The 25050-nt window shown below is 37.5% G+C and overlaps 1 protein-coding gene across 1 annotated transcript; it reads left to right on the plus strand.

Annotated features, from left to right (window-relative positions):
- Nucleotides 1-13269: 13269 nt before the first annotated feature.
- On the plus strand, nt 13270-15469 carry LOC122700882 (olfactory receptor-like protein OLF4). The gene is made up of 2 exons (XM_043913912.1): nt 13270-13281; nt 14495-15469. The coding sequence occupies exon 2, from the start codon at nt 14510-14512 to the stop codon at nt 15467-15469; it is 960 nt and encodes a 319-aa protein (XP_043769847.1). The 5' UTR covers nt 13270-13281; nt 14495-14509.
- Nucleotides 15470-25050: the final 9581 nt, after the last annotated feature.

Genomic DNA, 25050 nt, shown 5'->3' on the forward strand with positions numbered 1-25050 from the left:
CACATTCCAGTATTGTGGCCTTGAAAATTCCATGGACTGTATAGTCCATGGGGTTGCAAAGAGTCGGACACGACTGAGGAACTTTCACACACATTGAATATAGTTCCCTGTGCTCTACACTATAGGACTTTGTTGTTTATCCATTTAATACATAATAGTTTGCATCTGCTAACCCCAAACTCCAAATCCATCCCTCCCCAGAACCCTCTCCTCCTTGGCAACCACAATTCTATTCTCTATGTGAGTCTGCTTCATAGGTAATTTTAGATTCCATGTATAAGTAATATCATATGGTATATTTCTTTCTCTTTCTGACTTACTTCACATACTATGATAATATCTAGGTTTATCCGTGTTGCTGAAAATGGCATTATTTCATTATTTTTATGTCTAAGTAGTATTTCATTATGTATTTTGTATATGTGTGTGTGTGTGTGTGTGTGTGTACAGTGGTGTTGGTGGTGGTTCTAGTTTCTCAGTCATGTCCAACTCTTTGTGACCCTATGGGCTGTATCCAGTCAGGCTCCTCTATTTGTGGACTTCTCCAGGCAAGCATACTGAGGTGGGTTGTCATTCCTTTCTCCAAGGATATACATATATATCCTTGGAGATGCACAAAGATGCATCTCTAAAGATGCACATGTGTATATTTACACCACATTTTTTTTTTAATTTTTTTTATTAGTTGGAGGCTAATTGCTTCACAACATTTCAGTGGGTTTTGTCATACATTGATATGAATCAGCCATAGATTTACACTTATTCCCCATCCCGATCCCCCCTCCCATCTCCCTCTCCACCCGATTCCTCTGGGTCTTCCCAGTGCACCAGGCCGGAGTACTTGTCTCATGCATCCCACCTGGGCTGGTGATCTGTTTCACCATAGATAGTATACATGCTGTTCTTTTGAAACATCCCACCCTCACCTTCTCCCACAGAGTTCAAAAGTCTGTTCTGTATTTCTGTGTCTCTTTTTCTGTTTTGCATATAGGGTTATCGTTACCATCTTTCTAAATTCCATATATATGTGTTAGTATGCTGTAATGTTCTTTATCTTTCTGGCTTACTTCACTCTGTATAAGGGGTTCCAGTTTCATCCATCTCATTAGGACTGGTTCAAATGAATTCTTTTTGACGGCTGAGTAAAATTCCATGGTGTATATGTACCACAGCTTCCTTATCCATTCATCTGCTGATGGGCATCTAGGTTGCTTCCATGTCCTGGCTATTATAAACAGTGCTGTGATGAACATTGGGGTGCATGTGTCTCTTTCAGATCTGGTTTCCTCAGTGTGTATGCCCAGAAGTGGTATTGCTGGGTCATATGGCAGTTCTATTTCCAGTTTTTTAAGGAATCTCCACACTGTTTTCCATAGTGGCTGTACTAGTTTGCATTCCCACCAACAGTGTAAGAGGGTTCCCTTTTCTCCACAGCCTCTCCAGCATTTATTGCTTGTAGACTTTTGGATAGCAGCCATCCTGACTGGTGTGTAATGGTACCTCATTGTGGTTTTGATTTGCATTTCTCTAATAATGAGTACACCACATTTTTATCCATTCATCTGTCAATGGAGTTTTAGATTGTTTCCATGTCTTGGCTATTGTAAACAGTGCTACAATGACTATTAGGGTGCATGTATCTTTTCAAATTACAGTATTCCTTGGATATATGCCTAGAAGTAGAATTGCTGGATCATATGCCAATTCTGTTTTTACTGTTTTGAGGACCCTCCATACTGTCTTCCATGGTGACTCCAATAATTTACACGCCCATCAACAGTGCAGGAGGGTTCCCTCTTGTCCACACTCTTGCCAGTATTTTTTATTGGTAGACTTTTTAACGATGCCCATTCTGACAGTGTGAAGTGGTACCTCACTGTTTTGATTGTTGAAGTAGAAGTTTCTCCTTCTATTTATTTACTTCAATAACCATTTCTTTGAATTCAACTCCTCTACACAATTTGTCATTCACTTTATTAAGCTTCTACTCTGTATGTTATATAGACATTTCCCCTTTGTCCATATTCACACATGCCCAAAGTTTTTCCCAAGTTTAAATCAGAAATGTTTGAAAATTTTCCAGTATCTTACACAGGACAGCTTTGATTTCTTAAAAATAATTTCTTCTCAAAGACCTGTTTCAGTGGACTTGTGGACACAGTGCAAGAGGGAGGGAGTGGGACGAATTGAGAAATCAACATCAACATATATGCACTACTGTGTGTAAAATGGATAGTTGATGAGAAGTTGCTTTGTAACGCAGGGAGTCCAGCCTGCACTCTGTGATGACCTAGAGGGGTGGGATGCGGGGAGGGAGGGTGACTGCAGAAAGATGGGACACAATAACTGCAGATTTAAAGTGCACAATTTGATGAATCATAAGAGTTATAAAAAGACTAACAGAATGTACTGCATATTTCCATTTGTGTGTAATAATACAGTGCACATATATTTAACTGCTTTGCATGTAATTGTGAAAACTTTAAGCTCCCCGAGGCTCAATTTCTTTATTTCTGAAGTTAATGTGGAATACTAAAACTTCATATGGATGCTGTAAGAAATAAATGAAATGTGTGGAAGTTCATATTTTGTGCAAATAAAATATTTTTGTGTTTATATGAGTGTGTTTCATACAGTTTTCTTTGAAACTGGCATAATAGTACACACACATATACACATACAAACACAATTAGGATTCTATCTTTTATGATAATAGGAAACTTGACAGAATGTTGGAAAGGATAGATATGAAAATAATGAATATCTGAATTACCAAGAAGCATAAAGATGTAGAAATATAAGCACAAAGATTTAAAGTCAAATGGGTAACTTTGTTTTCATAATACATTGCTTATCTTATCTTAAAGTTATGAAGACATCATAGTCAGGCAAAATTAATATTTATGCAGTGAAGAATTCACTAATAGCACAGAATACCTTTAATTTGATTTCAATTTTTTTCTACTTAATGTAAATTTTCAACATAAAATGCCCTTACCCAAGGTAAACCAATGAAGAGGCTTAAAGTTAATTCTAGCAAGAAAATTTTATTGGCAAAATGTCTATATTATGAGAAAGAAGATTGAAGCTGGAGGAATCAAGCTTCCTAATTTCAGGTCATTCTACAAAGCTACAGTCATCAAGACAGTATGGTATTGGCTCAAAAAAGAAATATAGACCAATGGAACAAGATAGAAAGCCCAGAAATAAACCCATGCACCTATGGGTACCATATTTTTGACAAAGGAGGCAAGAATGTACAACGGGGCAAAGACAGCCTCTTCAATAAATGGTGCTGGAAAAACTGGACAGCTCTATGTAGAAGAATGAAATTAGAACACTTCCTAACACCATACACAAAAATAAACTCAAAATGGATCAAATACCAAAATTTAAGACCAGAAACTATAAAACTCTTAGATGAAAACATAGGCAGAACACTCAATGACATAAATCAAAGCAAGATCCTCTACGAACCACCTCCTAGAGTAATGAAAATAAAAACAAAAATAAACAAGTGGGATTAAACTTAAAAGCTTTTGCACAGCAAAGGAAACTATAAGCAAGGTGAAAAGAAAATCCTCAGAATGGGAGAAAATAACAACAAATGAAACAACTGACAAAGAATTAATTTCCAAAATATACAAGCAGATCATACAACTCAATATCAGAAAAACAAACAACCCAATCAAAAAGTGGGAAAAAGACCTAAAGAAACATTTCTGCAAAGAAGACATTCGGATGGCTAACAAACATATGAAAAGATGCTCAACATCGCTCATTATTAGAAAAATGCAAATCAAAACTACAATGAGATATCACCTCAAACTGGTCAGAATGGCCCTCATCAAAAAGTCTACAAACAATAAATGCTGGAGAGGGTGTGGAGAAAAGAGAGGGTGTGCACTGTTGGTGGGAATGTAAATTGATACAGCCACTATGAAAGATGGTATGGAGATTTCTTAAAATGCTAGGAATAAAACCACCATATGACCCAGCAATTCCACTCCTAGACATATACCCTGAGGAAACCAAAATTGAAAGAGACATGTGTATTCCATTGCTCACTGCAGCACTATTTACAATAGCCAGAACATGGAAGCAATCTAGATGTCCATCGACAGATGAGTGGATAAAGAAGTTGTGGTATGTATACACAATGGAATATTACTCAGCCATAATAAGAAACACATTTGAGTCAGTTCTAATGAGTTGGATGAACCTAGAACCTATTAAACAGAGTGAAGTGAGTCAGAAAGAGAAAAATAAATACTGTGTTCTAACACACATATACGGAATCTAGAAAAAATGGCACTGAAGAATTTATTTACAGGGCAGCAGTGGAGAAACAGACATAGAGAATAAACTTGTGGAAATGGGGAGAGGAGAGCAGAAGGTGAGATGTATGGAAAGAGTAACATGGAAACTTGCATTACCATATAAAAAAGTCTATATTATGTTCCTACTGCTATTGTAAAATACTCCAACTCTAGTTGCTTAAAGTAAACAAATACATACTCTTACAGTTCAGATATCAGAAGCTTGAAATGAGTCTTATTTGGCTAATATTAAATGTTTAGGGAGGTGGTTCAAGATGGTAGCATAGGTAGATTCTAAACTCACCATGACCCACGAACACACCAAATCAACAGCTGTATGTGGATCAATTTCTTCTGAAAAAGATCCAAAACCTAGGTGAATATTTCCTCCATAGCAAAGACTTATAAGATCCCATAAAAATGGCAGGAGAAGCAGAGATGCGGTCTCTTCGAAGACCCCACTACTGGTGTTGGTAACCCACCAGTGGGCAGGATCTCACATTTTCACTAAGTAAAATGGGTTTGTACCTTACATCATGCACATGAGCCCTTGGGATCTACACCAAAGAGATGTCACCAAAGTGCATGGATCTAAACACCAATGGAGCTGCTTTTCAGGAGACCCTAAAGTCGGTAGGGACGGGAAAGTCTGCTCTGAAAAAGCTTCTGCACATTCACTGACTCCAGGGCCCAGCACAAAAGCAGCAGTTTGAAAAGCACCTGCTGCATGCATGCTAAGTCGCTTCAGCCGCGTCCAGCTCTTAGCTACCCTACAGACTGTAGCCCGCCAGACTCCTTTGTCCATGGAATTCTCCAGGCAACGATACTGGAGTGGGTTGCCATGTCCTCCTCCAGGGGATCTTCCTGAATAGGGGATCGAATCTCTTATGTCTCCTGCACTGGCAGGCGGGTTCTTTACTAGCACCACGTGAAAAGCACCTAGAAGGTGTATAAAGGAGATTCATAGTTAATTAAAGCATCTGCTGGGGGTGCAGGGGCTTGAAATGTTCTCCGGGAACAGAGGCACTTGCAGGCATCATGTGTGCGCTCTCAATCCACCGTGCTAGCTCATCACCGGCAGGTGCCACTATTGCGCTCCCTCCACTTTGCTAGCTTGTGCCAATGGAATGCCCTATCTTCATGTTTTTCCTTCACCTTGTGAAGTCAGCAGGTTTTCCTGGAATTTGCACTTTCTTTGCCCCACTAAAACTCGAGAGCTTGTCCCCACACTCTCCCATGCCCATTCTATGGTCAGTGGGTTTGCCCCACCCATGTGTCTCCCACAGCCACACTGCCCTTGGAGGGCTCATTCGCCCGTGGATACCCACATACCTGCTGTAACCAGTGGGCTTAACCTGGCTTCAGGCACTCCTGCAGCCCTGCTGAAGCCAGAAAGCTTGCCCTGCACCATGATCTTCCTAGGCCCTGATGTAGGTAAGGCTTCCCCTGGTCCAGGCTCCTTTGAGAGCCTCGCTGAGAGTTTGCCCCACTCATGTGCTTATCCATGACCCTGCTTCAGGTGAACTTGCCCTATGCTCCTGCCCCTCCACCTACAGCTGGTGATGTTCTGCCAGACTTGGACACCCCTGTAGTCCAACTGCACACTTCTGGCACACACAGCACACACAGGAGGTGCCATTTGAACACCTGGCATTGTGAACAGGTGGCCTGTGTTTAGGGGTCCTAAATCCCCACTCAATCATGTCCTACTCTTTGCCATCCCATGGACCATAGCCTGCAAGGCTGCTGTGTCCATGGGATTCTCCAGGCAAGAATACTGGAGTGGGTAGCCATTCCCTTCTCCAGGGGATCTTCCTGACCGAGGGATAGAATCCAGGTCTCCTGCATCGGCAGGAAGATTCTTTACCTTCTGAGCCACCAGAGAAGCTCAATCACAACTAAATTTTGTCTTAAATTAACTGTTTAGGAGCCCTGATAAATCTGAAATACGAATCTTTCCTTGTGACAAAAAATATCATATTTGAAGTTAATTGGGATTGAGATGTGGAAATACTTTGGAGGTCCTTATTCTGCCTACTACAGAATCTTTCTCAAAAGTGGATCATTTTGTGTCATTCAAGAACCCTTATATAAAAGACACCTGTTGGTTTACCACAGCCTCTGGAATGAGTGAATAAGTTATTCCTTCAAAATTACATGCAAAGTCAGTTTTTGGTGCAGAAGAACTAAAACTATCTACAACTGACTGTATCACAGGCTGACAGTCTTTCTACTCAAAGGGTGATCCACAGATTGGGACTACCAGCATCAAAGTCATCCAGGAGCTTGCTAGATATTCAGAGTCTCTGGGCACACCAGGACCTGCTGAATCAGATTCTGCATTTGTTGTAGGATTGTTGTTGATTCCCAGAGAGATTGAAGTTAGAGAAGAACTTGTCTGGAGTAAATTTTTCAACCCTTTACTGTTGACATTTGGGGCAGGATGATGCTATTCTGGGAGTTCTTTCCCATGAATTTTAGATGTTTAGCAGCATCATTTCAGACATCATCGTACATCCTAGGGGAAAAATCCTTTCTGGTTGAGAACCACTATCCTAGAGTTTGAAAGACAGAAGCATCCTGACATGTTTTTGTTTTTGTTTTTGTTTTCATTTATTTTTATCAGTTGGAGGCTAATTACTTTACAATATTGTAGTGCTTTTTGCCATACATTGACGTGAATCAGCCATGGATTTACATGTATTCCCCATCCCAATCCCCCCTCCCACCTCCCCCTCCACCCGATTTCTCTGGGTCTTCCCAGTGCACCAGCCCTGAGCACTTGTCTCATGCATCCAACCTGGGCTGGTGATCTGTTTCACCCTTGATAATATACATGTTTCGATGCTGTTCTCTCGAAACATCCCACCCTCGCCTTCTCCCACAGAGTCCAAAAGTCTGTTCTGTACATCTGTGTCTCTTTTTCTGTTTTGCATATAGGGTTATCATTACCATCTTTCTAAATTCCATATATATGCGTTAGTATACTGTATTGGTCTTTATCTTTCTGGCTTACTTAACTCTGTATAATGGGCTCCAGTTTCATCCATCTCATTAGAACTGATTCAAATGAATTCTTTTTAATGGCTGAGTAATATTCCATGGTGTATATGTACCACAGCTTCCTTATCCATTCGTCTGCTGATGGGCATCTAGGTTGAGAAGCATCCTGACATGTTTATAGTCAAGGCACATCACATACTCAGATATTAACTTTGGCCAGATCACTAAACCCCTCCAAGCCTCCTTTCTGCAGTTGATAATGGAATTCTTAATGTACTTCCTCATAGATAAAACATTTATAAATAATAAATTAAAAAATCTGTATAACATGCTAAGCTATGGCTTTAGTAAAAAAAAAAAAAAAAGATCTAAATATATTTCAGATCACGAGCAAGTATTTTATGAAAGTGAAAATGTTAGTCATGTCCAACTCTATGTGACTCCACGGACTGAAGCCACAAGGCTCCCCTCTCCATGGAATTCTTCAGGCAAGAATACTGGACTGGGTTGCCGTTCCCTTCTCCAGGGTATCTTCCCAACCCAGAGATCAAACCAGTGTCTCCCATATTGTAGGCGGATTCTTTACCATCTGAGCCACCAAATATTTTATAATGTAGAACTAAATGATAGCTCAAAAATAGATATGAAATTCCTAACTGATACAGCAAAAGTGTTAGGAAGACAATGCATGCAGAACCCATGTATTATTATCAAAAGAACTCAGTTTCTCCCCCCTACACACACACACACACACACCTTGTTGAAAGCATAGAAATTTTCTGGAGATTCAGAAGGTAAGTCCCCACCACAAGTCAATGTTTTGAAGATACAAGAAACCTAATCCAGATGGGTTCCTCAGTTTTACACTTGGAGAAAATTTGAGATAAGGAACTGGGAGATTTAGAGATCTCAAAAGGAGGCAATTTCATGGAGAAGGAGTGAAAAAAGGAAAACAAAATTGGATTCTCCTGACTTCTACCCTGGTCTCATGTGAATAGAGGATCATTAAGAAAAATTTCCTTCCTTCCAGAACAGTTTTCCACAAGGGAAATATATGTTTAAAGGTTGAAATAACTAGAGAGAAATGAGCAGATATAGGGCATAATATATATCTCTACTCTGTAGCCTCTCGGTGTTTATAAACTTGGACTGGAAGGGACCTTTCTTTTCCTTTGTTTGTTTGGAATTCTAACTCTAACTGGGGAGCTGTAGCTTCACTCCTTCCTACTGTCTTGTCTGGGGAGACAGCCTTAGCCTCCATCATCTACCATCCAAGGAAAAATTCAGACTCCCAGTTGGAGAATGACCTCTCAGAGTTAACATCCAGGTGAGTCCAACAACCCAGGTTACAGTGCATGAGAAGGTCAGAGACAAAGGAAGCCAATTAAACTCAGCCCAGAGAAAAGCAAAAAGCTCTGTCTCTTTGCTTGATTAACTAATTAATGTATCTATTTTGGTTGTTACATAATATTTCACAATGTGACTGTGCTACTTGTACTTTTGATGTCTTTCATATTCTTTACCATTAAATTGCTACTATGTCGATGCTAGAAAAAAATATGTTGAGACTGTTAAATTTGAATCATGGTTCCTATAAAAGACAATCCCTCCACCCCACTCAGGGGACACACTGAGCAATGTCCAGGGACATTTTTGTCATGCTGGAGAGAGGTGGGTGGACACCATGGATACCGTAAACATCCCTCAATGCATAGGACAGAGCACATAAAAGAGAACGATCTGGCCTAGAAAATTCAGTGCTGAAACTGAGAATCCCTGGGATAAGAATATCTGTATTTGTAATATTTATTGCTGTCTTCAGGTTGTTTTTCAATCTTGTAATCCTTTGTGTTTCTGCCAGAAAAACTAGAGTATTGCTTTTGCTACCAGTTGAAAAGTTCCAACCTCAATCACCATGACAGTTCTTTTTTACCAGGCTGATGAGTGTAACACATTTCTCATTTTCTTAAACTACTGCACAGTTTCAGCAAAATTTACATGTATTGAATATCATTACTGTTTGCTTATTATTACTATGTGCCCACATATTACTTGCCCATTTTTCTATTACTTTCAGCACTCCGAATGATCTCTACTGATCATTCTTGCTCAGTGGAATTTTGGAGGGAGTATACCCCTTCATTTTTTTTTTTTTTTATGATGTCTGAGATACGGGACCAATTTCATATTCTTCCAGATAGATAGCCATTTACTCCAGGTTTTATTTAACAACCCAAACTTTTTCTACTAAATTGAAATATAATCTGGCCATATGGTAAATGTCTATATACAGTGAGGTCTAAGTTTGTGAGGTCAGTTCTGTCAATCACATTATGTTTTCTCCTACTACTTTTTATACTTGAAAGATTTCTGCATCCTTATTAGGAATAACATCCTTTTATATTTATTGTGTTCTTCTTAAAACATTTGCTTTTCCTTTCTGCTACATTTTAGCCTTTTGTGGTGAGATCTATTTTTGTAAAATAGCAATCACCTCATCCCCTCTTGTGGGAGACATTCTTTTACATTCAGCCAACTACTGCCTCTTTCTCATTGGAATTCATTTATGTTTATATAGGTGAAAAGTATAACATTAAATACTGTTCCTTCAGCTTTTCAAGAAGTATATTTTTATAATTTTTATTCTTAGATCTTTGTCATTTTACTCTTTAATGAGAAAATCATGTTGATGTGATTAAAATTTTACTCTTCGATGTGTTATTTCAGAAATCAGTCATAAATTTTTATTAAATGTCGTTAAATATAATTATTTTAATCCACTAGACTTGCTTTTATTTTCCTCATTATTTTTTTATTTTATGAATTTTCTTTTCTATACTTTTTTCTATACAAATGCACACATTTTGAATCAACAAAAATGAAGAAACTATGGGGACTCTTTTCTGGATTATAAACAACAAGGAAAGGCCTAATACAATAAAGTAAATGCATGAATCATAAATAAATCATTTAAATATATGAATCTTCATAGCCTGGAGGACTTCATGGAATATGACTTGGTAGGACTTTATGGAATATGACCTAGGAGGACTTTGCATGCTGAACAAGGAGGGTGGTGGGAATTGCCTTTTATAGGAACCATAGTTTAAATTTAACAATCTCAACATATTTTTTCTATAATTGACCTAGTAGCAATTTATTGATTAAGAATATGAAAGACAGTCAAAATTGTAAGTAGCACAGTCACATTATGAAATATTATGTAACAACCAAAATAATTACATTAATTAATTACTCAAGCAAAGAAACATAGGTCTAGAGTATACCCATTGGATGTGTCAAAAAAGAGATCAAAACCCAAAGCTCAATAATAGCGGAAAATAATGTCACAAAGAAAAATGAGATAAGGACCAGCACACCCACTATTGCACTATATTAAGCAATCATGGTCAAATGTGCATGGATATGTACAGGAATAACAGATCAGGAGGATAAGGTAGATATCACTGTGAGGCAAGTGGAGCAATAAAGGTTCAGTCAGTGTGTGGTCTCTAGAGTCTGAGGTCACTTCAGAATCCACACTGCTGCTTATTCTTTCTGCAACCTGACTCTTCTATTGGGCTCCTCATTCATGTTGTTTACCTCTCATTACCAGGATTTCCCTTTTTAAACTAGTCTTGCCTTTACTGAGGTAGATTCTTGAGATCTAGACTATATCTAAAATCTATGCCTTTATTTTGTGGTCCAGCATGCTTGCTCATAGAAACAAAGAAATACAACAATATGCACACACTTGCATGACTAAACAAAGAGAACTATGCAACAACCTTGCATGTCCCCCTTACTATGCATTTGTGATCATCTCTGAGTTTTTCTTTTGTAACTTATTGGTACTACTCTATTTGATTCTTAATATCATAGTCTGAAACCCTAATGGGTCCCAATCTCAGTATATGGACATTTCTCTGACATATCCTCCTTACTTGTGTTAGTACAATTGATCCTCTATATCTACAGCTTCCACGTCTGTTGGTTTGCCGATTTGCAAATCAAAACTATCCAGAAAATTTCAGCAAGTTCCAGAAAGCAAAATTTGAATACACTATGCACCAACAGCTATTTACAGGACATTTCTCTGTTATTAGATATTATAAGCAACATAGAGATGATTTAAAATACAGTACACTGAGGATATATGTAGGCTATGTGCAAGACTACACTACACCATTTTATATGAGACTTGCTCATCCTCAGATTTTGGTATATGCAGGAAGCCAATGCTCCATGGATACAGAGGGACACACTTCTGTGCTTTCTTTCATCATTGCCAATTTTTCTGAAAATAACTTCCCTCACTCTTTCTTGCAATATATGTTATCTATTCAGGTACCTTTCCAAGCAAACTAAATCTGATGTGGAAGAGTGGTGAGCAAGTATAGCATTGCCATGTGCCTCTGGGAACTCACAGTCTGGTGATGGATAAAAGACATGCACATAAATAAAATTTTCAAAATGATAACACTTCTATCAAAATTAAGTGCACAAAGTGTCTTTTTCCTATGAAAATATTAAGAAGAAAATAAAGCTTCATAAAATAGATAAATCTTGGCAGTCATAAAGTGTAGATGGAGATTTGGATATGAAAAGGAGGTAAAAACTTCCAAATAGACCTGTGGTGAGACTCCAAGAAGAGAGAAACAGGTGAGTAAAGTCACTGAGCATCAGCGCTGCAGGGTCAGGGGAAGCGGTCAGTCAGGTTCAGGGTTTGTGAGATCTGTGTGGATGAGGGCAGGGCAATGTGAAGGTGGAGCTGGCAGACAGGTCTCAGAGATTCAGGCTTCAGGTTTGAGGCTAAGGGATTTTGTCTTCATTCTCCATTGAAATGTCACAAAGGGGAGAGGAAGTTTGAGGATCAGCTTTGCAATATAGAACATTTATCTGGATCAAAGTGAATACAGGGCTAGAGAGGTGCCAGTCAGTGACAGATGGAAGAGACAACAATGAATAGGAAAAAAAACAACAACTGTGAAACTGGGGACCAAGAAGTGAAGAAACGGAGACACTGGGGGAGCAGAAAAAAATGCGCCTCATTTTAGCCTAAGTGTTAACCATTCATTTACCAACAGGAAAACTTCAATCTGTCAACTACCTTAGGATGATTGATACTGTTCTCCCCACTATTTGAACGATGATATTAACATTTTGAAAGGTTAAGTTGGCACTCTCCAGGTTTAAAAAGCTAAGGAGTGGTAGATCTGAAATTCAAATCCAGATTTCCTGATTCAAAAGTTTTGCATTTCATATCATTAAGTAAGTTCTTCTCATATGATCCCTTGTATTTCAGCAGCATCAGTTGTAATTTCTCCTTCCCCATTTTTGATTTTGTTGTTTTGAGTCCTCTGCTTTTTTTCTTGAGGAGTCTGGTAAAAGGTTTATCAATTTTATTTATCTTCTCAAAGAACTACCTTTTAGTTTTATTGATCTTTGCTACTGCTTGCATCAATTCTATTTTGTATTTTCTGCTCTGATCTTTATGGTTTCATTCCTTCTACCTAAGGGTTTTGTTTGTTCTTCATTCTCTAGTTGCTTTAGGTGTAAGTTTAGATTGTGTTTTTTTCACTTATTTTTATTAGTTGGAGGCTAATTACTTTACAATATTGTAGTGGGTTTTGTCATACATTAACATGAATCAGCCATGGAGTTACATGTATTCCCCATCCCAATCCCCCCTCCCACCTCCCTCTCTACCCGATCCCTCTGGGTCTTCCCAGTGCACCATGCCCGAGCACTTGTCTCATGCATCCAACCTGGGCTGGTGATCTGTTTCACCCTAGATAATATACATGCTTTGATGCTGTTCTCTCGAAACATCCCACCCTCGCCTTCTCCCACAGAGTCCAAAAGTTTGTTCTGTACATCTGTGTCTCTTTTTCTGTTTTGCATGTAGGGTTATCATTACAAATAGATTGTTTATTTAAAACTTTTCTTGTTTCTTGAGGTGTGATTGAATTACTATAAACTTCCCTCTTAGAACTGCTTTTGCTGCATCTTCTAGGTTGTGGGTCATTATGTTTTTGTTGTCATTTGAATCTCTGTATTTTTTTAAATTTCCTCTTTGATTTCTTTAGTGATCTCCAGGTTATTTCAGTAGCATGTTGTTTAGGTGCCATGCATTTTTCTAGCAGTTCTTTTTCCTCTTGTTGATATCTATCTTATAGGGTTGTGGTCGGAAAAGATGCTTGATACAATTTTAATTTTCTTAAATTTTCCAAGGCTTGATAGATAGATGTCATCTATCCTGGAGAATATTTCACATGTACTTGAGAACAAACTGTATTTTGCTGCTTTGGGGGGGAAATCTTTAAATTTCTAATTTGTGGCCTATAATTGTTCATAGTAGTCTTTCATGATCCTTTGTATTTCTCTGGAATCAGTTGTAACAACACTTCTTTCATTTCTGATTTTTGTTTATAAGTGTGCTGGCCATTCTTCTGCTGGCATACACTTCCACACACAACCCTGTGTGTCCGTCCTATTCTTAACTGAAGTCACTGTTCAAATGTCAACTTGTTTGCCAGTCTTGCCTAAACACTCATTAAAACCACAATGCATTATTCACTCTCGTGTTTAGATTTGTTTTCCATTGTTGTCATATCACTCGTCCTCATCTGAAGTGGTGTAGAATTTTATTATTTCCTTATATACATTTTCTCCATCAATGAATTGTAGGGATTTTTGTGCTTCCGCATCCATTACTCACAGTCTAGTTAGTGCCCAAAATGTGACCAGACTTCAATGTACTTTCCTTACATACAAGAAGGATTTCTTATTAAAAGTATAAAATTCCTGTCCCCTTAGAGAAAAAGCTGATTGGGACAGAAATTCCATATCATAAGTGACACAGAATATCCCAAAACAAGGCTCTGTAACAACCTAGAGGGGTGGGATGGGGAGGGAGGTGGGAGAGAGGTTCAAGAGCCAGAGGACATAGGTATACCATGTTGATCTTTGGCAGAAATCAACACAATATTGTAAAGCCATTATCATTCAATCAAAAATAAATAAATTTAATTATAAAAAAGAAAGCCAGATCCATACAATGAATATCAAAATTAATGTATTGACTGAAAAGTACATGTGGTAGCATTTAGAATATGTGACTAATGTAAGTTCATGTGAATATTAATCATATTATTTGCTTCTCTCCTCAGAGTCACAGCCAGCATATGGAATCAAGAAATAAAACAAGAATTTCAGAATTTTTACTTCTGGGATTTTCAGAGGAACAAGGAATAAAGCCCCTCATATTTGGACTTTTCCTTTCCATGTACCTGGTCACCGTCTTTGGAAACCTGCTCATCATCCTGGCTGTCAGCTCAGATCCCCACCTCCACACCCCCATGTACTTCTTCCTCTCCAACCTGTCCTTTGTAGACATCTGTTTCACCATTACCACCATCCCAAAGATGCTGTGGAACATCCAGTCACAGAACAAAGCCATAACCTATGAAGGCTGCATTATTCAGATGTATTTTTTCATACTCTTTGTATGTTTGGATGACTTCCTCCTGACCGTGATGGCCTATGACCGTTTTGTGGCCATCTGTCATCCCCTGCACTACATGGTCATCATGAACTCCCAGCTCTGTGGACTGCTTGTGTTGGTGTCCTGGGTGATGAGTGCTCTGAATTCCTTGTTACAAAGCTTAATGGTATTGCGGCTGTCCTTTTGTACAGACTTGGAAATTCCCCACTTTTTCTGTGAAATTAATCAGATGGTCCGACTTGCCTGTTCTGATACATTTTTTAATGACATGTTGTTTTATTTTGCAGCTGGCGTGTTTGGTTTTTTAACCCTCACTGGAATTCTTTACTCATATTCTAAGATAGTTTCCTCCATAAGAGGAATCTCATCAGCTCAAGGGAAGTATAAAGCATTTTCCACCTGTGCATCTCATCTTTCAATGGTCTGCTTATTTTATTGTACAAGCCTAGGAGTGTACCTTAGCTCTGCTGCTACCCAAAGCTTACACTCAAGTGCAACAGCCTCAGTGATGTACACTGTGGTCACACCCATGCTGAACCCCTTCATCTACAGTCTGAGGAACAAAGATATAAAGAGTGCTCTGGAAAGAATCATTGAAATGGCAGCTACAAAAGGTCCAACTGTTTTGGGGCTGAAGTAGTACTGTGATTTCAGAACTGAAATAAAGGGAGCCAGAAATTGATATTATTTATCAGATTGTAGAAGGAGAACTTCCTCCTTTTCTCTGTTTCCTGGAAATTCCATTTGTATGAATTTAACTCCTATACACATTTTATGTAACTCACTTTATTGAGCTTTATTGTGAATAATGCCTTTAATTTTGATGGGGATTGCAATGGATCTGTAGAGTGCTTTGGGTAGTATGGATATTTTAATAATATTAAGTCTTCTAAACCGTGGACATTTGATAATCTTTTCATTTATTTGTCTTCTTCAATTTCTCTCATCAGTCTCTAACAGTTTTTAGTCTATATGTCTTTCAACTCCTTGATAAAATGTATTCCTAAATATTTATTTCTTTTGAATGTTATTAGATAAGTCCTGGGAGCTTATCTAGTAGCTGTGTCATACTGCAGCTAGCAATATGCTTATTTGACATGATTGTCTTTGAAATGAATGACTCAAAAATCTAGAACTTAATTTTAAGTACTTTTATTACAGTCAAAAAAAGGTTAATGGTAATGCACTTATATTGCAAATATGCTACTGTCACTTATAAATGTTTTCTTGGTTTTAGGTTATGTCTAAAATGCTGTTGCTGTTGTTCAATTGCTAAGTCGTGTCCAACTCTGTGACCCCATGGACTGCAGCATGCCAGGCATACCTGTCCTTCACTATCTTCTGGACTTTGCTCAAACTCATGTCCATTGAGTCAGTGATGCTATCTAACCATTTAATGCTCTGTCACCCCCTTCTCTGGCCAGTATCAGGGTCTTTTCCAATGAGTTGGCTCTTCACGTCAGGTGGCCAAAGTATTGGAGCTTTAACTTCAGCACAAGTCCTTCCAAAAAAGATTCAGGGTTGATTTCCCTTAGGGTTGACTGGTTTGATCTTCCTGCTGTCCAAGGAACTCTCAAGAGTCTTCTCCAGCATCATAGTTCAAAAGCATCAATTCTTTGGCATACAGCCTTCTTTATGGTCCAACTCTCACATCTGTACATGACTACCAGAAAAACCATAGCTTTTGACTAAATCGACATAGTCACTATAAAAATTATCAAATATATATCTCCTAGTTATGACTACATGGGAAGATAAGTGGGATTAAATTGACCTAATGATGAAAGGTTGCTGCTACCAGACATGAACAATGCCAGGATTCATGGCCTCCAGAGGAGATGAATTCAATCTGGGGCCGGAGACAAGGCTTAATTACTCAGAGATTATTTTGTGTAATAAAGTTTCATTAAAGTATAAAAGAGAGAGAAAAAGTTTCTGACATAGACATCAGAAGGGGGCAGAAAAAGTGCCCCGTTGCTAGTTTTTAGCAAGGAGTTATATACCTATAAGCAAGCTATTAACTAGAGAAAGGAAAGCCTCAAAACTGAGAGAGTTGCACCAGGCCCCTCATTTACAACATGCATTTTGAGAAAGCATTCACACAAGGTGAGTCATCCTGGGCTCACCCAGAATTTTTATTTTATTTTATTCATATCAATGAAACAATTCACATGAATTTTGAAGAAAGGCAGATTTCCAAGCAAATACTTAGTTCATTAATGTAGCTTAAGAAATACATTTCCATGAGAAAAACACATTGGTCAGCTCAAGGTTTGAGATAAAGTTAAGTTCTGGTGGAACCAGGTGTCTCCATGGCAACACAGGATTAGAAGAGAAAAGAAAAAATAAAAAGTCTTCCACTTGCAGTTTATTTCCTCTTGCAGCTTGGGGATCTAGGACCTCCCTTCTGAGGCTACTCTCAATAGAATCTTAGTGTCAGAGAAAAACATAAAAATGAGTAACTAAAATGTCAAACCAAGTATTTTGTTAATATGCATAATATTTCTTCATCATGCTATACATCTATTTATTAAAGCATGAAATATTGATGACCATAGGTTAGAAGACACATTTATTGAGATGAAGAACTGGTTTCTGTATTTTATGTTTAATTACTGAATTATCTTCCTGCTTCTGCTTGAACTGTTAATGCTACCTACGACTTCCACGCTTCCCTGGTGGCTCAGATGGTAAAGAATTTGCCTGCAAAGCAGGAGACCTATGTTTGATCCCTGGGTGGGGAAGATCCCCTGGAGAAGGGAATGGCAACCCACTCCAGTATTTCTTTCCTGGAGCAGCCATGGACAGAGGAGCCTGCAGGCTACAGTGTATAGGTTCATAAAGAGTTGAACATGATTGAATGACTAACACTGCTCCTACTATGTGCTCATCCATAGCCCTGATTCACGTGAGTTTGCCCTATGTTCCTACCCCTCCCCCATATAGCTGGTTCACTCACACCAGACCTGGACTCCCCTACAGCCCATTGTGTCTATCAGGCAAACACGATACACACAGGAGATGCCCCTCAAGCACCCAGCATTGGTGGTGAGGCAACCACTGTTTGGAGGGCCATGGGACTGAAATAATCGGAGAAACAGTTCTGAGCAGGCTACTACCCACAAGGCACAACATGCAAAGTTGCCCGAAACACTTTTCCAAGTCTTCCTTGGAAAAGGACTATTCACTTGTGCTGGAGCTTTAGCCTGAGTTGCATGTTTCATATCTAGAGGCTACAGAGGAGCTCATGGGAGACAAAGCTGGGGGAATGGAATCTCAGTGCTCTTCTTTGGCCTCACTATATCTCACAGGTACCCCCCAAAAGGAGCTTATGCACTCATCTAGATCTCCAATTTTTGCAACTAGTCAAGAGGACACCTACTGTGCTTCATCAGTAAGCCAGCAGGGGTGTCCATCGTGTTCCCACAGAACTGTAAGTAACTGCAATATTTAAATAACTGCTGCCTGAGAATCTATCTTCCAACTAGTCTGAAACCATATATTGACAGTGGTCCCTCCCTTTGGCACACTGATAGGGCTTGCTTGGAACCACCTCCAACACTGGGACCAAATAGAAGTCACAGAACTGAAGGACACAATAACTGAACTAAAAAATATACTAGAGAGGCTTAACAGCAGACCAGATGATGCATAAGAACAGATCAGCAACTTGGAAGACAGGATAGTGGAACTCAGCCAAACAGGGAAGCTAAAAGGAAGAGAAAAAATAAAATGAAGACAGTTTAGAACATACACAGAGCAACATCAATTGGAATGATGTTTGCATTACAGGGAGAAGAGAAGAGAGAACAAGAAGAGAGAGAGAGAGAAAGGGACAGAAAACTTATTTAAAGGAATAATTGCTGAAAATTATTCTAACCTAGAGATGCTGAGAGACTGTGAAACAAAAACTCAAATAAATCAAGAGCAAGACACATTATGATTAAAACAACAAAACTTACCATAGAATTTTAAAAGCACCAAGGGAAAAACAACATATTACATACACGGGCACTCTTAGTGTATTAACAGATTTCTCAGAAGAAATTTTGCAGGCCATAAGGGAGTGACATGATATACTCAAAGAGGTGAACAGGAAAAAAAGAAATATCAAACTAAAAATACTCTACCCAGCAGTGTTTTTATTCAGAATTGGAGAGTCAAAAGAATTTTAGAGATAAGTAAAAACTTAAAGAGTTAATCATCTCTAGGCAGGCCTAACAAGAAATAGCAAAGGGACTTCTTTAAGCTGAAAAGAAAGATCAATATTAACAACAACAATGGCAACAAACATATGAAAGTATACATCTCAATGGTAAAAGTAAATGAGTAATAAAAGTAATGGATTAATTACCAATAAGCTAGTATGAAAGTTAAAAGAAAAGTAGTAGAAAAAACTGCAACTAAAACCATTAGTCAAAAAACATAAAAATGAGACATGCAAAATGTGACTTTGAAAACATGAAACATGGGAACAATTGAAAATATAGAGTTTTAGGAAAGCATTCAAATTTAGACTGTTAGCAACATAAAATAGACTATTATAATGATAGGTTGATTTAAGTAAGCCTGATATAAAAAGGACACATGATTTAAATAGTTTTCTAAAAGAATATATAGAATGAAACAGTGACAGAAAATGATGTTTGAACATCACAATTTATTAGAGAAATACAAATCAAAATTGCAATGAGGTATCACCTCAGATGTGTTAGTAGCACTACTGCTACTGCTGCTGGAGTGGGTAGCCTTTCCCTTCTCTAGGGGATCTTTGCAATCCAGGAATCAAACCCAGCTCTCTGGCATTACAGGCAGATCCTTTACCAGCTGAGCCACCAGGGAAGCCCTGTGTTAGAATAGCTGCTATCAAAAAGACAAGAAATCACAAGTACCGATGAGGATGTGGAGAAAAGGAAACCCTCATACACTGTTTTGGGGAATTCATCATATATAAGTGCAGCCACTATAAAAACTATGGATATCACTCAAAAAAAAAAAAAATGTAAGTAGACCCACATACTCCACTTTGAGGATTTTATCTGAAGAAAATAAAAATGTATTTGAAAAGAGGTATACATCCCTGTATTCATTACAACTTTATTTACCATAGACAAGATATGGAAACTACTTATCTATCAATTCATTAATGGATAAAGAATATATGAGATACACACAGTGGAATACTACATGCACTCACACAATGAAATACTACTCAGCTATGGAAAAGGAGTCACTGCCATTTGAGACAACATGGATGGACCTCGAGAGTATCATGCCATATTAAATATGCCAGACAGAGAAAGACAAATACTGTATGGTTTCACTTATATGATTACACTTACATATGGAATTTAAAAAAACAAACAAACAAAAACTCGTAGATACAGAGAAAGTCTTGTTGGTTATCAGAGAATGAGCGAACTGGGGTGGGTGGACAAAATGGGTGAAGAGGGGTCTGTTGCAGTCCTTTAATGGACTGGAACCTGGTGGTCTGGAACCGACGATAAGAAAGTGAAAGAGAAAGAAGTTGATACTCCCTGGTTTAGGCAGACAACCAGTAAAACCCTACAACAGGGCTTGCACCACTCATGAAGGCACAGGGTGCCCTCTCGAGGGGGTCTTGAAAGCCCGGGCAGGAGAAGGAGCTCGGCGGGTTTCTAACGCTCCAGAGAATTAGCCAGAGGGAGAAAGAGAGAGAGAGAAAGAAAGAAAGACATGGGGACCCAAACTCTGATGAAGCAAAGGTGCTTTAATGATCTTTCTGTGAGTACATATAGGCTATTGTACAAGGAATTTTTTTCGACAATGATAAAGATCAGAAAACCAAACGTACAGCAACCATTACCAAGGTAACAAGAGATTAACAATGGTCATAAGGTCAGGAGAAAATCCATATCTCAAGAAAGAGGATCAAGACTAAGCAGTTTTGTCATAAGGAGAATGTTTACTGAAGGAGATTCATGCATGCCTCATCCTATGACATCAGTCCTGGGAGCAGCATGCTGTTCCACTTGTTTCTGTTGCCAGAATAAGGACAAGGAACAGAGGATTCCCCTGATAAGAAACAGGATTTATGAGAAACAGCACGTAGGAATCCTCATGTTAAATATTCCCTGACAATTCCCCCTTATTTATTTATTATATTTTTTAAAAGGATCTTGACCATTTGAGTTTATTCAGTTTTTATAATTTTTTGTATAAAGGCAATAATAAACAACAAACATAATTGTCAAGACAGTCACCAAAGTTACAGTTCTAGATCCGATGCGGTGAGTAATGTTCTAAAACCATCCACATAGGTCTAGCCCAGATAATTGATTAGCTAGTTGTTTAGCTAAAGTTTTCAAATTAGAGGAAGAGGGCAGATCTTTAGAAAAGATTTCAAAGATTTCTTTTTGTAATAATTGTACATTCAGAGAGGCATTATCATGTATGTTTGGTAAATGAAATTTGGTTTGTTCCCAGTTGTAAGCACTATAATTGAATTGAACAGAAGTAACACAAAATTGAGTAGAATTCCAATCATATTTTAGTACCACCTGTTTTTGTACATCTATTAATTGATCTCCAACCCATTTGATGGCTGTTTTTAGTTCCTGTATTTCGTCTTGAATATCCTCATCTATCTGAGCCTGAGTGGCCCATATAGTATGAACATCTTTAGTCTAATTTTGGATAAAATTGTGTGTTTGAATTGAGGTTTGTAAAGTAATGCCAGTGATGGCAGCAGTGTTGCAAATAGCTATTAATCCCCAAATGCCAAGAATCAGCCATCTAATGAATTGTTTCGATCGCTGGAGCAGTTTAGTAAGTAACTGGGAAGCAAGTCCAGCCATGGGACCTACTTCCCAGGGCCGCTGGAGATTTATTGGTAAACACAGACTACGCTGAGATCGAAGAATCAAAAGGGATTCATTTCTTAAGGAAATAGAAGAGTTAAGACAAGTATATAAATTGCAATTTATACAAGTTATAAAAAGCAAAATCTTAATGAATTGTAAACTCCCTATAGCTAGAACAAAAGGAAGGGGAACACAAGCTTGTATGAAATATGATTGGTTATAACAAAAGAAATAGTTACTATGACTACGATTGGTTCCTGTGAAATGTCCAGTCTAAGTCCCAAGTTCTTCAGTTCTCATAGCAAGTTTCCAGATGTCCCATTGTTTAGGCCCAATCTGTTTATTGAGGACAATTCGAGGACGAGGGAGAGGGGGCATTCCACCATCAAGCCACCCAAGAAGTCCTTTGTCATGGTAATGCGCCATTGTAGTGTTAGTAACCTTTTATGCTACAGTAGCATAGTCACACATAGTGCTGTTAGCATCATCTGAGCAGTTAGATAACCATATACCATGGGGTCTCCAATCAACAATGGTGTAATTGGCCATAAACATTAATTTCCCTTATTTAGCTTGACATTTATCTCAATAAACAGGAGTATATTTAAAGTCTTTATAAGTAAACCCCTTACATTCTAACTTTTGTCCTTTTCCTAGAGTTTGGTAGTATTGACATGGTTTTCATAAAACGACAGGGCAGTAAACAGTCCAAGCAATGTGTGGAAGTTCCTTTTGGAGGCAGGATGAAAGTGCATGTTTGTCGACTAACATTAATACATAATTTTGTTGGGCCCATGCATAAAGGAAGGATTTCATAGCCTAGAGAAATGTTAATTAGTCTTCTTTCTTCCTCAGGATGAGAGGGCACCTCTGAGTTTTAAGGAGGAGGCATACGTGTTGAGTTATTAGTGGATACGATTGATCCTATATCTGTCTATTCTACAACCTACAATAAAAGGCGGGGTTTGGTATATAAGCCCAATAAGTGTAATCAATCAAGTCAGCCTAAGTGAAGGAAGCAAAAGCAAGCAAAGCAAGAATAGCAACAAAAATATTTTCAGGATTCAGAGGCATTCCCTGTTGAGAAATCAGATTTTCAGCTTGATTAGTAAGGGTTTTTACTTGTCCCCAAGTAGGGAGATCATAAAATCAATGACATCGAGTGTGGCATTTTTTGGAAATTTTTAAAGCCGACATGGCTTGTATTGTAATTTCTTCCTCTTGGAGTTTTTGTTGTTTCGTCTCTAGTTTGAATGCTGGGGGCCCCCTTAGGTTGAATCTTCCGAAGAGGAAACCATATGAGTTCGTTGGATCCACCTGGAGAAATACAAGTATACCCCTTTCCCTGTAAGATTAATTTCTTAGATTCCCATTGATTAGTTAACCCATCTTGATACCAAATGGGCAGAGGAAAGGAGGTATCCTTCAATGCCTCAAAGTGTTTTTCTGCTTTTGTCAAAATATCTCCTTGTGGTAAGTTCAAAAAAATTTTAAACAAATAAAGCTATATTAACAATAGTTATAGGCTTAAAGAATATATTGCATTGGAATCTAGTAAGTCTGTTTTGGATAAGGAAGATAAAAGTGTTCATGTGTATTCCCCCTTTTTAAAATTTTTTTGTTTGTAGTTTCAGAGTGTGATGTGCTTATTTAACTATGTCTTGTGTTTGTGGATTATAAGGAATGTCTGTAATCTGTTTAATAGAGAATGAATGTAAAAATTGTTTGAACTGTCTAGAAATATAGGCAGGGACATTATCTGTTTTTACAGAATTAGGTGTTCTCATTATTGTAAAGTAGGCTAACAGGTGGGTTATAACATGTGTAGGTTCACCTCGGAGAGGTGTGGCCCATATAAAAGAATTTTTATCGACTGAGACATGTAAGAAGGAAGAGAAAGAAAGTTCAGGGCAATGAGTCACATCCATTTGCCATAAAATTCTCTTCCATTTGTTGTAAACATTTTTATACTTTTATATTCATCATTCTACTTGTTATTTCTTATACGTTTTTATTTAAAAACATATATCTTATTTTTCTTTAGCAACCATGAAGTATCTTGTATACTAGCATTTTATAGATTGGAATATATTTATTACATTATATTATATATTATAACATATATATTCATTTTATATATATTAATATTCATATATATATTTATTAATAGTCTAAAATCTCTTTAGTTTTTTCTGTAAGAAAAACTTTTTCTAAGAGGAAAGTAGTGTTTAGTAATTATTTTATTTGTAAATGACCTAGCAATTTAATAAACTTTTATCATTTAGTTTAGTACAACTCTAGAAATTTAAGTTATTCCAATACTAAGAGATTATTTTAGATAGACATTTTTAAAATGTAATTATTTTTAATAGAGTTTATCTAAAAGTTGTCATCTCATTTACATATTTATATATATATAAAGAGCTACTTTTTTGTTGACAAATTTAGTTTACCTTAAATCTAAGCATAATAAAACTATTATACAATGTTAATGATTTAAGATATGTCTTAATTAGATTAGCAAACAAACATTGTATTTAATATTGAATATTTTTCAGTTCATGTGAACCTGAATTTAAAAAGAGCTTATTTATAAATTAATTTCATATTATCTAAAAACAAAGACATACATTGAGACAGAGATAAACTTAGATAGACAGACAGACATAGTTTTCCATTTGAAATTTAAAATATCCTTTTGTCTCGTCTTGTTGTTGTTGTTTCAGTTTTACCATTTTGTTTATGGTTGGAGTCCCAGATAGAGTGAGCTGTGTATCCCAAGGGCATAATAAGAGTTAACTTTAGGTTTTTTCTTAGGCCTGTTTTTGTTTCCTAGGCAGAATTGGAGCTCCAAAAAAGTATTTTAACAAGTCAACTTTTTCCTAATTGCACGAGTAAGAAGGACCAGTTTTGTAATTTCAAAAAAGATTCTATTTTAATCAGGTTTTTTTTTTTTTTTTTTTTTTGAAGTCTAAAGAATATCATGGCCATTCAGTGTCACAGTGTCAAAAATGTTATTTCTCTTTTTTGTAGTCACAGTATATCATTAATGATATACGCATGAGGGAATTGCTGTGACATTGGGTATAAAGCCTTGGCTACAAATAGTAGGACAGTTAAGTATACCTTGAGGTAACATGGTCTACTGAAATCTTTCATGAGGCCTGTTGTGATTAGCAAAAGGGAGAGAGAAAGTGAATCTCTCTCGGTCTAAAGGGTGTAAAGGTATATTTAAAAAGTAATTTTGTAAGTCGTAATAATAATATGCCAATTTTGAGGAATAGTAGTAGGTGATGAGATCCCTGGTTGCAATGTACCCATAGGTTTCATAAACACATTAACTTTTCTAAGGTCTGTTAAAAGATGCCAATTGTTAGAT

This window comes from Cervus elaphus, chromosome 9 (assembly GCF_910594005.1).
Source record: "Cervus elaphus chromosome 9, mCerEla1.1, whole genome shotgun sequence".
Taxonomy (NCBI): Eukaryota; Metazoa; Chordata; class Mammalia; order Artiodactyla; family Cervidae; genus Cervus; species Cervus elaphus.

Excerpts from the sequence above, each read along its gene's own strand:
- LOC122700882 (XM_043913912.1), top strand. The coding sequence starts at position 14,510 with ATGGAATCAAGAAATAAAACAAGAATTTCAGAATTTTTACTTCTGGGA.